General features: G+C 49.1%; 1 protein-coding gene across 1 annotated transcript in view; it reads right to left on the reverse strand.

Annotated features, from left to right (window-relative positions):
• Nucleotides 1-11049, reverse strand: part of LOC311315524 (LIM domain and actin-binding protein 1-like) — a 15774-nt gene extending 4725 nt beyond the window's left edge. Inside the window, exons 1-4 of the mRNA XM_084446194.1 lie at nt 10948-11049; nt 9573-9729; nt 7053-7098; nt 4310-4579 (exon numbers count right to left, since the gene is read on the reverse strand). Of these exons, the coding sequence (XP_084302320.1) occupies nt 4310-4579; nt 7053-7098; nt 9573-9694 (438 nt within the window). The 5' untranslated portion in view covers nt 9695-9729; nt 10948-11049. The remainder of the gene's footprint in view (nt 1-4309; nt 4580-7052; nt 7099-9572; nt 9730-10947) is intronic.
• Between the last annotated feature and the right edge of the window lie 1110 nt (nt 11050-12159).

The following is a 12159-nucleotide window of genomic DNA, read 5'->3' on the forward strand; positions in this document are numbered from 1 at the left end:
CTCTGGTCTCTCTGTTCATAAGACACAGTCTGCTCATCTCTCCTCTGGTCTCTGTTCATAAGACACAGTCTGCTCATCTCTCCTCTGGTCTCTCTGTTCATAAGACACAGTCTGCTCATCTCTCCTCTGGTCTCTCTGTTCATAAGACACAGTCTGCTCATCTCTCCTCTGGTCTCTCTGTTCATAAGACACAGTCCCCTGATAAACATACCCTTTTTCTAATTATAATCAATAATTTACTATTATGATGATTTAGATAGTTTGTAAAGGTGGTTGTGTTTAAGTTACACTAGTAATTGATGTAGGTAGATGTAGATGGTCCTTATTCCAATCTTTATTGTTCTGACTGACAAATGTCTGTCTGTCTGTCTGTCTGTCTGTCTGTCTGTCTATCCATCTATGGGAGTGTTTGTCCTGTACAGCCCACTCTAATCACCTTATAGGCTCAGTAAACCGTAGCAGGAGACAGACTGTCTCAGCTGCCGACACACACATGTCACTCATCATCCATCATGTGCATGATCAAGTGAATTGGAAAAAACCATTGGAATGAATCAACTTCAGCTGACTCCATTTACATCTGGAACTGGGCCCATTCCAGTCTGTCAGAGAGAGAGACCAACACTGGGCCCATTCCAGTCTGTCAGAGAGAGAGAGACCAACACTGGGCCCATTCCAGTCTGTCAGAGAGAGAGACCAACACTGGGCCCATTCCAGTCTGTCAGAGAGAGAGACCAACACTGGGCCCATTCCAGTCTGTCAGAGAGAGAGAGACCAACACCGGGCCCATTCCAGTCTGTCAGAGAGAGAGACCAACACTGGGCCTATCCCAGTCTGTCAGAGAGAGAGAGACCAACACCGGGCCTATCCCAGTCTGTCAGAGAGAGAGAGACCAACACCGGGCCTATCCCAGTCTGTCAGAGAGAGAGAGATCAACACTGGGCCTATCCCAGTCTGTCAGAGAGAGAGACCAACACTGGGCCTTTCCCAGTCTGTCAGAGAGAGACCAACACTGGGCCTTTCCCAGTCTGTCAGAGAGAGAGACCAACACTGGGCCTTTCCCAGTCTGTCAGAGAGAGAGAGATCAACACTGGGCCTATCAAATCAAACTTTATTTTTATAGTGCATTTCATACACAGAGGCAACCCGATGCGCTTCCCAGAGAGCAATGGGAGGGGGGGGGGGGCATAGGTCCCACCCCTACGTATTCCAGAGGGAAGTAAAAAAAACAGTTTCACCCGGGGGCCAGAAAGGTGAGCTGTAAAAATTCTTCCCTGACCTCTCTCAACGACACGATCAAACAAGCTCCTGGAAAGTTTGTCTATTGGCTAAGACTAAGAGCACTTACAGAGCAATAAACATGGGCTAAATAAAATAGAAAATAAATAAATAGAGTATGCAAATAGTTACAGAGATGTTGCCTACATGGTAGACTATTATGTGTTAGCTATCCCTGTAGTCCATAATAGGATATTTAAGTGAATCATAACAAAACACAATAAGCACGTAACAGACAGACTCATAAAGAATGTCGAGGAAACTAGGTATGGCCGCTAAGCAGAAGTGGGGAGACAAGCGCTAGGAGTGATGGAGAGATGGGGGGTAGCCTACTGTAGGTTGGTAATATGATGGGGGGTAGCCTACTGTAGGGTGGTAATCTGGAGAGATGGGGGTAGCCTACTGTAGGGTGGTAATCTGATGGGGGGTAGCCTACTGTAGGTTGGTAGTCTGATGGGGGGTAGCCTACTGTAGGGTGGTAGTCTGATGGGGGGTAGCCTACTGTAGGGTGGTAGTCTGATGGGGGGTAGCCTACTGTAGGGTGGTAATCTGATGGGGGGTAGCCTACTGTAGGGTGGTAATCTGATGGGGGGTAGCCTACTGTAGGGTGGTAATCTGGAGAGATGGGGGTAGTCTACTGTAGGGTGGTAATCTGGAGAGATGGGGGTAGCCTACTGTAGGGTGGTAATCTGATGGGGGGTAGTCTACTGTAGGGTGGTAATCTGGAGAGATGGGGGTAGCCTACTGTAGGGTGGTAATCTGGAGAGATGGGGGTAGCCTACTGTAGGGTGGTAATCTAGAGAGGTAGCCTACTGTCTGATATCTGATATCTCAAAGGAAGGGCTGAAGAGGCGTGTCAGGATATAAACAGGCAGCCGTCAGGCACAAGGCCGATCATCAAGCCAGACAAAGATCCTCCACTAATCTGGGATCCATTTAAACCCCAGTCAGCCAACCAGCCAGCCAACCAGTCAGTCAGCCAACCAGTCAGTCAGTCAGCCAACCAGCCAGCCAGCCAACCAGTCAGCCAGCCAGCCAGCCAGCCAGCCAGCCAGCCAGCCAGCCAGATGGGCTGCCCTGAAGCCCCATTGATCCCCCACGCCCCCCCCCCCCACAGAGACAGCAACAAAGAGCTCATTAATCACAACACGTGGCACAATCTTTCTTTTTTTTTAAACTTATGAAAAAGGCTTTTGAGAAGGCTATGTTACAGAGAGACACTTTTTTTTTTAACACAGAAAAGTCAATATGTACTGTATGTGCTAGTTCAGCCATCAAAGGGTTTCATTCAAAGTACCCCTAGCATCCAACCGCCCAATGAAAGCAGACCAATCTAACACTGAGCAAGGTCCGACAGCCCCGAGCTAGACTGTGGTCCAGAGTAGCTCCACTACGGTAATAAACCTGGGAGTTAGGAGGTCAGAAACCACACAAAAGACCTAAGATGGTAGATCTACTGTACCTGCACAGCCACAACCGACCAGGGAGGCGCATTACACCGGAGATGTCATCGTCATTATTGTCACTGTCATGTCGGTCCTGAAGGGGATTCTCTCAACGGTCTCCTAGTCTAACTCAGTTCAGCCGGTTCCAGCCTTGCTTCAGCAGCACACCCAGAAAGTAGTGTGATTCTTCCCAGCTAGCAGGAGGAAGAGGGGGACGGCTTTCTGAGAGGTTTAGGGAGGGAGGGGCCTAGACACAAGCAGGGAGGGGGCTGGGGTCCCGAGGGAAGGGTTTTTTGTTTCAGGCTGTTCTCTAGCTAGAGACCAGAGAGTAGACAGACGCTGTGGGAGGGTGAGGGGGGGGGGGCAGGAGCAGCTGGGTAGGGGCTGTGGCAGAGGACGGGGGGACGGGGGGGGGGTGCTGGTGAAGGCAGGGGGTGGGGGGGGGGGGGCAGAAGCCAGGGGCAGAAGTTGGGGAGGAGAGGAGAGGATTAGAGAGAAGAGGAGAGGATTGGAGAGGAGGGGATGAGGAGAGGAGGGGAGAGGAGAGGAGACGAGGGGAGAGAAGAGGAGAGGGTTGGAGAGGAGACGAGGGGAGAGGAGAGGGTTGGAGAGGAGACGAGGGGAGAGGAGAGGAAAGGGTTGGAGAGGAGAGGAGGGGAGAGGGTTGGAGAGGAGACGAGGGGAGAGGAGGGGATGAGGAGAGGAGGGGAGAGGATTGGAGAGGAGAAGGTTGGAGAGGAGATGAGATGAGATGAGGCTTGTCTTTGATACTGCAGCCTGCAAGACCAGAGGGGGGGGGGGGGGGGGGTCAGCTGTCTTGAGTCATGTGGCATAACTATCCCATGACATCATCACAGCCCTGAAGGAGAGCGTCTCCAGCAGCACGGGGTGAGGAGAGGGGGAGGAGAGGTGAAAAGAGGGGGAGGAGAGGTGAGGAGAGGGGGTGCTCGAGGATAAGAAACCTGCTATAAAACTAGCTCACCGCTGTCCCATGTGCAAACTTGCTCTAAGTAGCCCCCCAGGCAGGGTGTGTGATTCACAGCTCATATATGTCTGTGCCATGTTCCTGTCCTGGACGCTCAGTCCGAGGAGCATGTAGATAAGAGACCTGCTATGTCCATGTGACCCACAGTGTGACTGAAGGGCTGGGGGGCTCTGACCTCACAACAACAAGAACATTCTTCAGTCTGGGAGAGCATCACACAGACCTCCCTGTCTCACCAAGAAGCCTGAAGAATCTCTCCAGTCAGGCTCCTTCAGGCTCCAAAATCTTATATATATCTTGCCTTCGAACTAAGATGTTATCCTCCTCAGCTGACATGGTCAGAAAAAGTCCCTGACCTCCTTATAGCCCCCTCCTCATTAAAACAGACCCTTTAACCTAACCTTTAAACTCTTAACAGTATGTTTCTTAAATGATCGGTAGCATCTCTCTTAGTGTTCTCCTAGTGTACACTAGCCATTACTGTAAACAAACAAAAACGACAGGTTACCTGTTGTATAGTTTCTCAATCTACTCCCAAACACAGTTAGTAATCCCGACAGGTTAGATTACGTGTATTAGAAGCCAGCTCGGTGTGACTTACATTGTTGTCCAGGTGGTCTCCCTTCTCAAACATCCTCTTCAGGCTGGTGAGCGGGACATCGGACTTCTCGATGGACACGGAAGGTGCGTCGTCAGCTCCCTCTGGCCTGGCGGTGTCTCTCTGCGGGGCGTTGTCCATGTCCTCCGGGGCCTGTGGGCAGGTGGGGCAGGCCGGGGCTGGACGCTGGTCCCTCGAGGCAGGCTGCTCCCAGCGCTTCTTCAGCAGGCTCAGGTTACCGCGGCGCAGGGCGGGGGGCACGGGCTCCGCAGCCTGGAGGGAGAGGAGGATGGGAGGATGAAGTCAAGACGCTGGAGGGAGAGGAGGATGGGAGGATGAAGTCGAGACGGAGCACGCGGTCTCATGATCGCTGTTCAAACGGCTGGCTGGCTGGAGGCAGGCTGACCAGTTGTACTGGGAGGTCAAGGGACCGTATATTACAAGCCATGCCGTCTGAGGGCTACAGGGGACTAGCTGGACAGTAATCTGGACTATCTGGACAGTAATCTGGACTAGCTGGACAGTAATCTGGACTAGCTGGATAGTAATCTGGACTAACTGGACAGTAATCTGGACTAGCTGGATAGTAATCTGGACTAACTGGACAGTAATCTGGACTAGCTGGACAGTAATCTGGACTAACTGGACAGTAATCTGGACTAGCTGGATAGTAATCTGGACTAACTGGACAGTAATCTGGACTAACTGGACAGTAATCTGGACTAACTGGACAGTAATCTGGACTAGCTGGACAGTAATCTGGACTAGCTGGACAGTAATCTGAGCAAAGCACTTTCAGAAAGGTGGGGTAGGGCAAACACTCAAACACAAGAATTACTTTGTTGAGAGAGATAGAGCCAGATGAATGTAGACCACAGAAGAGGAGAGATGGAACTATTAGCCACATATGAGGAAGTAAAGAAACTAATCCAACTGAGCAGTAACACAGACCACATCAACGACGGAGAACAGATCACACCCCAGATACAGAAATAGTCCCAGCACAGCACATACCTACACAGCATGCCATGTCTCACATGAGTAGAAGTGTAGCTTCCCTCGCTAAAACCGATGAGTTACGGTTAATCAAAGACTACAATACATGTTTAAAGGAACACTACGACCGGCTAGATTCTCAAGACATCTAGCTAAAGTACCAAGACCAGATCAATTCATGATCTGACACGAGCAACTGACTACATCACTTAGTAACTAATCAGTTGTCTGTGAAAAAAAAGTAACAATTTCTCACATCCACAATTTTCACATCGTCCTACAGTGGCATTCTAAAAGACATACAGTAACAGGAGTACACATCTGTAAGGGAACGTGAGAAATGTCAATATTCATGGGAAACCAAAACCCTCACTCAGACAACTTTTGCAATTTCCCCACAGAGATGAATAAAATACTCCCACTACTACTCCTCCTCCTAATATTACTAGTAAGAGAAGAGTGGAATAAAAACCTCAAGAGATTCTGGCAACCTGAAGGTCCTGCTGGTTGGAAGCCGGTGGCTGGAAATGTTACAATCTGTCCCAGATGTGAGGCTTTAGAGCACAGCAGGACGAGAGAGAGAGAGAGAGAGAGAGAGAGAGAGCTAGCCCACCCTCTAAACCAGAGAGAGAAACACTCAGAGGAAGAGAGAGAGAGAGAGAGAGAGAGCTAGCCCACCCTCTAAACCAGAGAGAAACACTCAGAGGAAGAGAGAGAGAGAGAGAGAGAGAGAGAGCTAGCCCACCCTCTAAACCAGAGAGAGAAACACGCAGAGGAAGAGAGAGAGAGAGAGAGCTAGCCCACCCTCTAAACCAGAGAGAGAAACACTCAGAGGAAGAGAGAGAGAGAGAGAGAGAGAGAGAGAGCTAGCCCACCCTCTAAACCAGAGAGAGAAACACACAGAGGAAGAGAGAGAGAGAGAGAGAGAGAGAGAGAGAGCTAGCCCACCCTCTAAACCAGAGAGAGAAACACTCAGAGGAAGAGAGAGAGAGAGAGAGAGAGAGAGAGAGAGAGAGAGAGCTAGCCCACCCTCTAAACCAGAGAGAGAAACGCGCAGAGGAAGAGAGAGAGAGAGAGAGAGAGAGCGCTAGCCCACCCTCTAAACCAGAGAGAGAAACACTGAGAGGAAGAGAGAGAGAGAGAGAGAGAGAGAGAGAGAGCTAGCCCACCCTCTAAACCAGAGAGAGAAACACTGAGAGGAAGAGAGAGAGAGAGAGAGAGAGAGAGCTAGCCCACCCTCTAAACCAGAGAGAGAAACGCGCAGAGGAAGGGAGGCAGGGTGAGTAAGGAAGAGAGAAAAAAACGAGAGACCGAGGGGGTCAGTCTGGAGGAAGGAGAGACTCAGACCAGGACCACGCCTCCTCCCTCCAACTGGAAAAAACTGACTCTGGGACTTTAACACATCTTAGTTTGTACAGTACAGTACTGTACATCACTAATGTGTTAATAAAGTGTTAATCATGACTTCAAGGGAAATCTATTCTTATGGAATTGGAACATATATGATGTGTTTTGTTTGTTTAGAGGGTCTAAATCCAACTAGAGGCATTTTTACATCTGAATTTATGTTAATTTCTGACATTTGATTGTGACCAAAAGCGCATCTGTTTTCTGGATTTATGGATCGTTAGAGAGAAGGTTTAGGTGTAATGATGTGCCTCACTAGTGGTGTCTTGGTTAGGTTATAGAGCTCACTGACAGAGGGGAAGAAAAGGGTTGAGTAGTAGAGCAGACAGTCTTTGATACTCACTGCTTTCCTCCTCTCTGTGTTCCCCTCCTCTGCAGCCTTCTGGTACCTGAGCCAAGGACAAAAGAGGAGAGGTGGATGAGGAGAGGTGGATGAGGGGAGGAGAGATGAATGAGGAGAGGAGAGATGGATGAGGAGAGGTGGATGAGGAGAGGAGAGATGGATGAGGAGAGGAGAGGTGGATGAGGAGAAGAGAGATGGATGAGGAGAGATGGATGAGGAGAGGAGAGGTGGATGAGGAGAGGAGAGGTGGATGAGGAGAGGAGAGATGGAAGAGGAGAGGTAGATGAGGTGGAAGATGTGAATGAGTTTGAGTTTGTAACAATAATCTATTAGTCTGAGTTGATTAAGCCTCATCTTGCTTCCTCCCACCCTCTCTCCTGTAGCCTGGAAGCCAGACTCAGCGCGGAAAAAAAAGAAAAAAAAAAGGTTTTCACAATAGACTGGATTTCCAGCCGCCCAGAACGATTTGAGTTTTCCCAGAGAATGGGGCACCAATCAAAAGACTGCATTTTAACTACTGTTCCGCCCCCAGTCCCTGATTGGTTTCTGTAGAAGATGACGAGAAATACAACAGGAGTCAGATAGTAGAATGGAGCAACGAGCAGTAACGTTAACGTTAACACAGTGCAGTTATTGCAGAAATATTTTTTTGCCGTTCTTCCAACTAGATTTGGTAAAAGTTTGATCTATGCTTTGTTGGCTGAAGGAGTTCATCTGTCAAGGCAAGTACTCCTGCCTTTTCTGATGAGTCTGGCTTCCAGGCTTCCTGGCCTCCTCAAACTCCTCTCTCCTGGCCTCCTCAAACTCCCACCCTCTCTCCTGGCCTCCTCAAACTCCTCTCTCCTGACCTCCTCAAACTCTCACCCTCTCTCCTGACCTCCTCAAATTCCCACCCTCTCTCCTGACCTCCTCAAACTCCTCTCTCCTGGCCTCCTCAAACTCCTCTCTCCTGACCTCCTCAAACTCTCACCCTCTCTCCTGGCCTCCTCAAACTCCCACCCTCTCTCCTGGCCTCCTCAAACTCCCACCCTCTCTCCTGGCCTCCTCAAACTCCCACCCTCTCTCCTGGCCTCCTCAAACTCCTCTCTCCTGGCCTCCTCAAACTCCTCTCTCCTGACCTCCTCAAACTCTCACCCTCTCTGCTGGCCTCCTCAAACTCCCACCCTCTCTCCTGGCCTCCTCAAACTCCTCCCTCCTAGCCTTCTCAAACTCCCACCCTCCCTTCTGGCCTTCTCAAACTCCTCCTTCTTGGCCTCCTCATACTCCTCTCTCCTGGCCTTCTCAAACTCCTCCCTCTTGGCTTCCTCAAACTCCTCTCTCCTGGCTTCCTCTCTCCTGGCCTCCTCAAACTCCTCTCTCCTGGCCTCCTCTCTCCTGGCCTCCTCAAACTCCTCTCTCCTGGCCTCCTCTCTCCTGGCCTCCTCTCTCCTGGCCTCCTCTCTGCTGGCCTCCTCAAACTCCTCTCTCCTGGCCTCCTCTCTCCTGGCCTCCTCTCTCCTGGCCTCCTCTCTCCTGGCCTCCTCTCTCCTGGCCTCCTCTCTGCTGGCCTCCTCTCTCCTGGCCTCCTCAAACTCCTCTCTCGTGGCCTCCTCTCTGCTGGCCTCCTCTCTCCTGGCCTCCTCTCTCCTGGCCTCCTCTCTCCTGGCCTCCTCTCTCCTGGCCTCCTCAAACTCAACAGAAGAAGAGGTTCCAGGTGGAATCAGAAGGTCAAGCTGGTTGAGTAATGATGTTTGATATCTAGGGACTTTCTCAGGGTGCATTCACACAGCACCAGATCAACACTGACTGCTAGTGGTCAAACACTGAATGAAAAAAGGGTAGAAGTGAGACGATAGTCGAGAGACAGTAAGTCCACTCTAATCATTAGATTTCAAAATATCAGATAGGGATGATATTTAAAATATTTCTATTTTTTTACATAATACAGAACACAGAAATGCATGAAAAAACAAAGGAAAAACAAACAATATTTACAGGTACTATAATACTTTTGGTTCTGTTTTGAGATAGGACCAGAACAGACCAATTATTTTCACAGATGTTTTAACTGACTTTCACTTGTGAACGTGTATTCTAACTGACTTGTGAACGTGTATTTTAACTGACTTGTGAACGTGCATTTTAACTGACTTGTGAAAATGTATTCTTGTGATCATTTCTGAAGGCAAGGAGGGGATGAGGATTCAAGTCCATCAATTTTCTTGGCCACAGAGGTCAAATGTTTGAGGTGGTTGGTTCTACAGCAAGATCATATGAGTATACTGTACTAAGATTGGGACAGTACCCACTTACCTACCTATTACTGGATGAACTGGTTTGTGCTTCTGATGTTATGGATAAACAACTATGGAATGGAGGAAACTACAGTACAAAGAGCCAGAAAGCATAGAGGTACTGTACTGTACAGTGGGGGGAGAATCTAGAAACAGTATGACATCCAGATACCTGTCTTAAATAATTATTAGTAATGGATACAGAGAGAGATGAGGGCTGTGGGAGTCAGAGGAGAGAGAGAATTACTTGGAGAACCGCTCGGCTATGGCGTTGTTCTTGCCCCTGGAGCCCATGATGGACATCTCCTTGGCTGTGACCCTCAGGGACTGAGACGCCCACTGTCTACGGCTGAACGATGATACGGCCATCTGGACTGTCTGTCTGTCTGTCTGTCTGGAAAACACTGGAAAAAAAACAAAGATATGTATTTAACACACAATACGTCATCACCGGCTCACAAACACCTCATCGTTTACTCAGTTTTGATGATGACTATTATGAAAACCCCCAAATGAGTCAGTTTCTTGCAACTGTGACAAAGGACAGAACTAGTGCTAATAACATCACTGTCATCCCTGTACCGCTGGTAGTGTAAGGGCTGTATGAGTGACTGTAGTTGACTCATCAAGGTGGGGTAACCAAAGCAGGCTGGAACAGCTGTTCACACCGAGCCTGAACTCACACAACCCTCAGGGCAGATAATTCCCCTACTCTCCTCTACCCCCCCCCCCCCCCACACCATTCAGAGAGATCTCCGCTGCGCCTTCTAGGGATGTCTCCCCTCTGTCTGTATGTCTGGAAGCCAGAGCAAGCTGAAACACGCTCCCTCAGAGTCTGCCCAACTGTCGTCTGAGCTTTACACATGCTCCATCGGACATGAGCGCTGATGCGGCTGAGACTACGGCGCAGCCTCCCTCCAGGGTCCTAGACACCGTACCGAACGCTCATCCGGGTCACTTCCCCTCTGGGAATCTGAAGAAGCAACACCTCCAGTCACAGGTAATCCCTGGAGATGCCAGAGATCTCAGCTTTCTCAGAGAGGGAGTGTTAGCGTTAGCTACAGTACGTGGGTGCATCTATAGCGCCTATAGAGATCTGCCACAGTGACCTCAGCCTCTCCCTCAATGACCTTTAGGTCAACAAGTCTATTTGAAAGCCAAACTAAGTCCTCACATTTGGTGATCACCTGCTATAGAGTGTCCTGTTTCTTTCAGTGTGTCCAACACATTACATACTGGGGCAAATTCAATTGGACAAAATCATCATGGTAAACAGTTCATTTCTATATGGTCAGGAGGCAATTTAAGCGTAGCCTGAAGAATGTGGTATGAAAATCATAAAGCAGGCATGTCAAATCTATTCAGAAAGCTAGTCTACTGTGACAACACAAGCCAACACACACAAACACCACTAGACAGGATAATACCTCTGAACAAAGAATTCTACAACAGCTTACTTTCATTTTTGAACAGTATGATGTCCCAACAGACAAGAAAGACAGACAAAGACAGAGAAACTTTGAGAGAGACATTAGAGCTCAGACATTCACTAGAAATAATCAGACATTCACTAGAAATAAAGTGATGTATGGTAGTTAATCCTCTCCAGAGAAGTACTGTACCTCTGATTGTTCACAGGTCCGTATTCCAGGCTTCTTTCACTCCGGTAAAAGTCTGTTTCCTGCCAAGCCTCCACTGTGTGCTTTTGGATGGACGAAGAAGAGGGTGCGGTCAAATAAAGACCATGAGAACATTCCTAGCCAATAGCGATGCAGCATTCAGCAGCACCTGGCAGGTATGGGCCCCTCCCCCTCCTGGGAGCAGTAGACAACATCCATTGAGGTGCCGTCAACGAGGTAGTTATAGAGTGCCGGGGGCTACAAGGTATGACGGTCACGAAAGCAGGCCCAGGAATTCCTGGAAATGGAGCAGAGCTGGGCAGACTCCCCCCCACTTTCTCATGAGGTCAAAGGGCTGAGAGGATATGAGTCATGCCTGGCTGACTCTACTAAAGTGTGTGTGGTGTGTGTTTCTGTGTGAGTGTGTTTGGGGAAGGGGGGTTCAAGAGAAATTGTGTCATCAAGAGATAAGATGGCGTCCTCCTTTTGTGTGTGGGGATTTGTGCACTGGTTTGTAGCTGAGACTGGCTGTTCTAAGACATGTTTGCTGTTGACGTGTTTGCAGGGTGGCTGTTCTAAGACATGTTTGCTGTTGACGTGTTTGCAGGGTGGCTGTTCTAAGATATGTTTGCAGTGTCTAGACCTTCATCATAGTTACATCACATCACCTCCGTCCAGGCTAATCCTAACCACATGTTCCTGCTAGAGTGGAGGCCAGGGCGGCCATGTCAGAAGCGTTGAGCGAAACGCACCTGACACAACTACTGAACATTTCAGCGGCATACAGAATTCCAGAGAAACCAAGGTAAAAGTAAGCAGGGTTTAATTTCAAGTGTCTAAAAGTACTGTGTGAAACAAACAGATTCAACGCTTCTGTTTCTTACGGTCTCTGAACTCTACAAAGGGGGGAGGAAGAAATTCCAAAGAATGAAAACCTATAAGGCTTTATTTTCTCTATGCAGGAAAGTGCAACACTGTAAAACATGGACAAATGGAGACGGCCAGGGAGTGTGTCTAGGGAGTGGCCTAGGGTGGCATGTGCTTCCACTGAAATCTGATTGGCCACACCAGGTGCAACCACTGTGATTGGCTGTCTGCCCAGTCAATAGGGAAATGTCCACAACAAAATGTTATTTCACAAGAGTAAGCCATGGCAAGGAATAGTGTGCTGGCTATCACAGACTGGTAGAACTTGATAAAGGAGTACAGGGCAAC

Source organism: Borostomias antarcticus, assembly GCF_949987555.1.
Source record: "Borostomias antarcticus genome assembly, chromosome: 11".
Classification (NCBI taxonomy): domain Eukaryota; kingdom Metazoa; phylum Chordata; class Actinopteri; order Stomiiformes; family Stomiidae; genus Borostomias; species Borostomias antarcticus.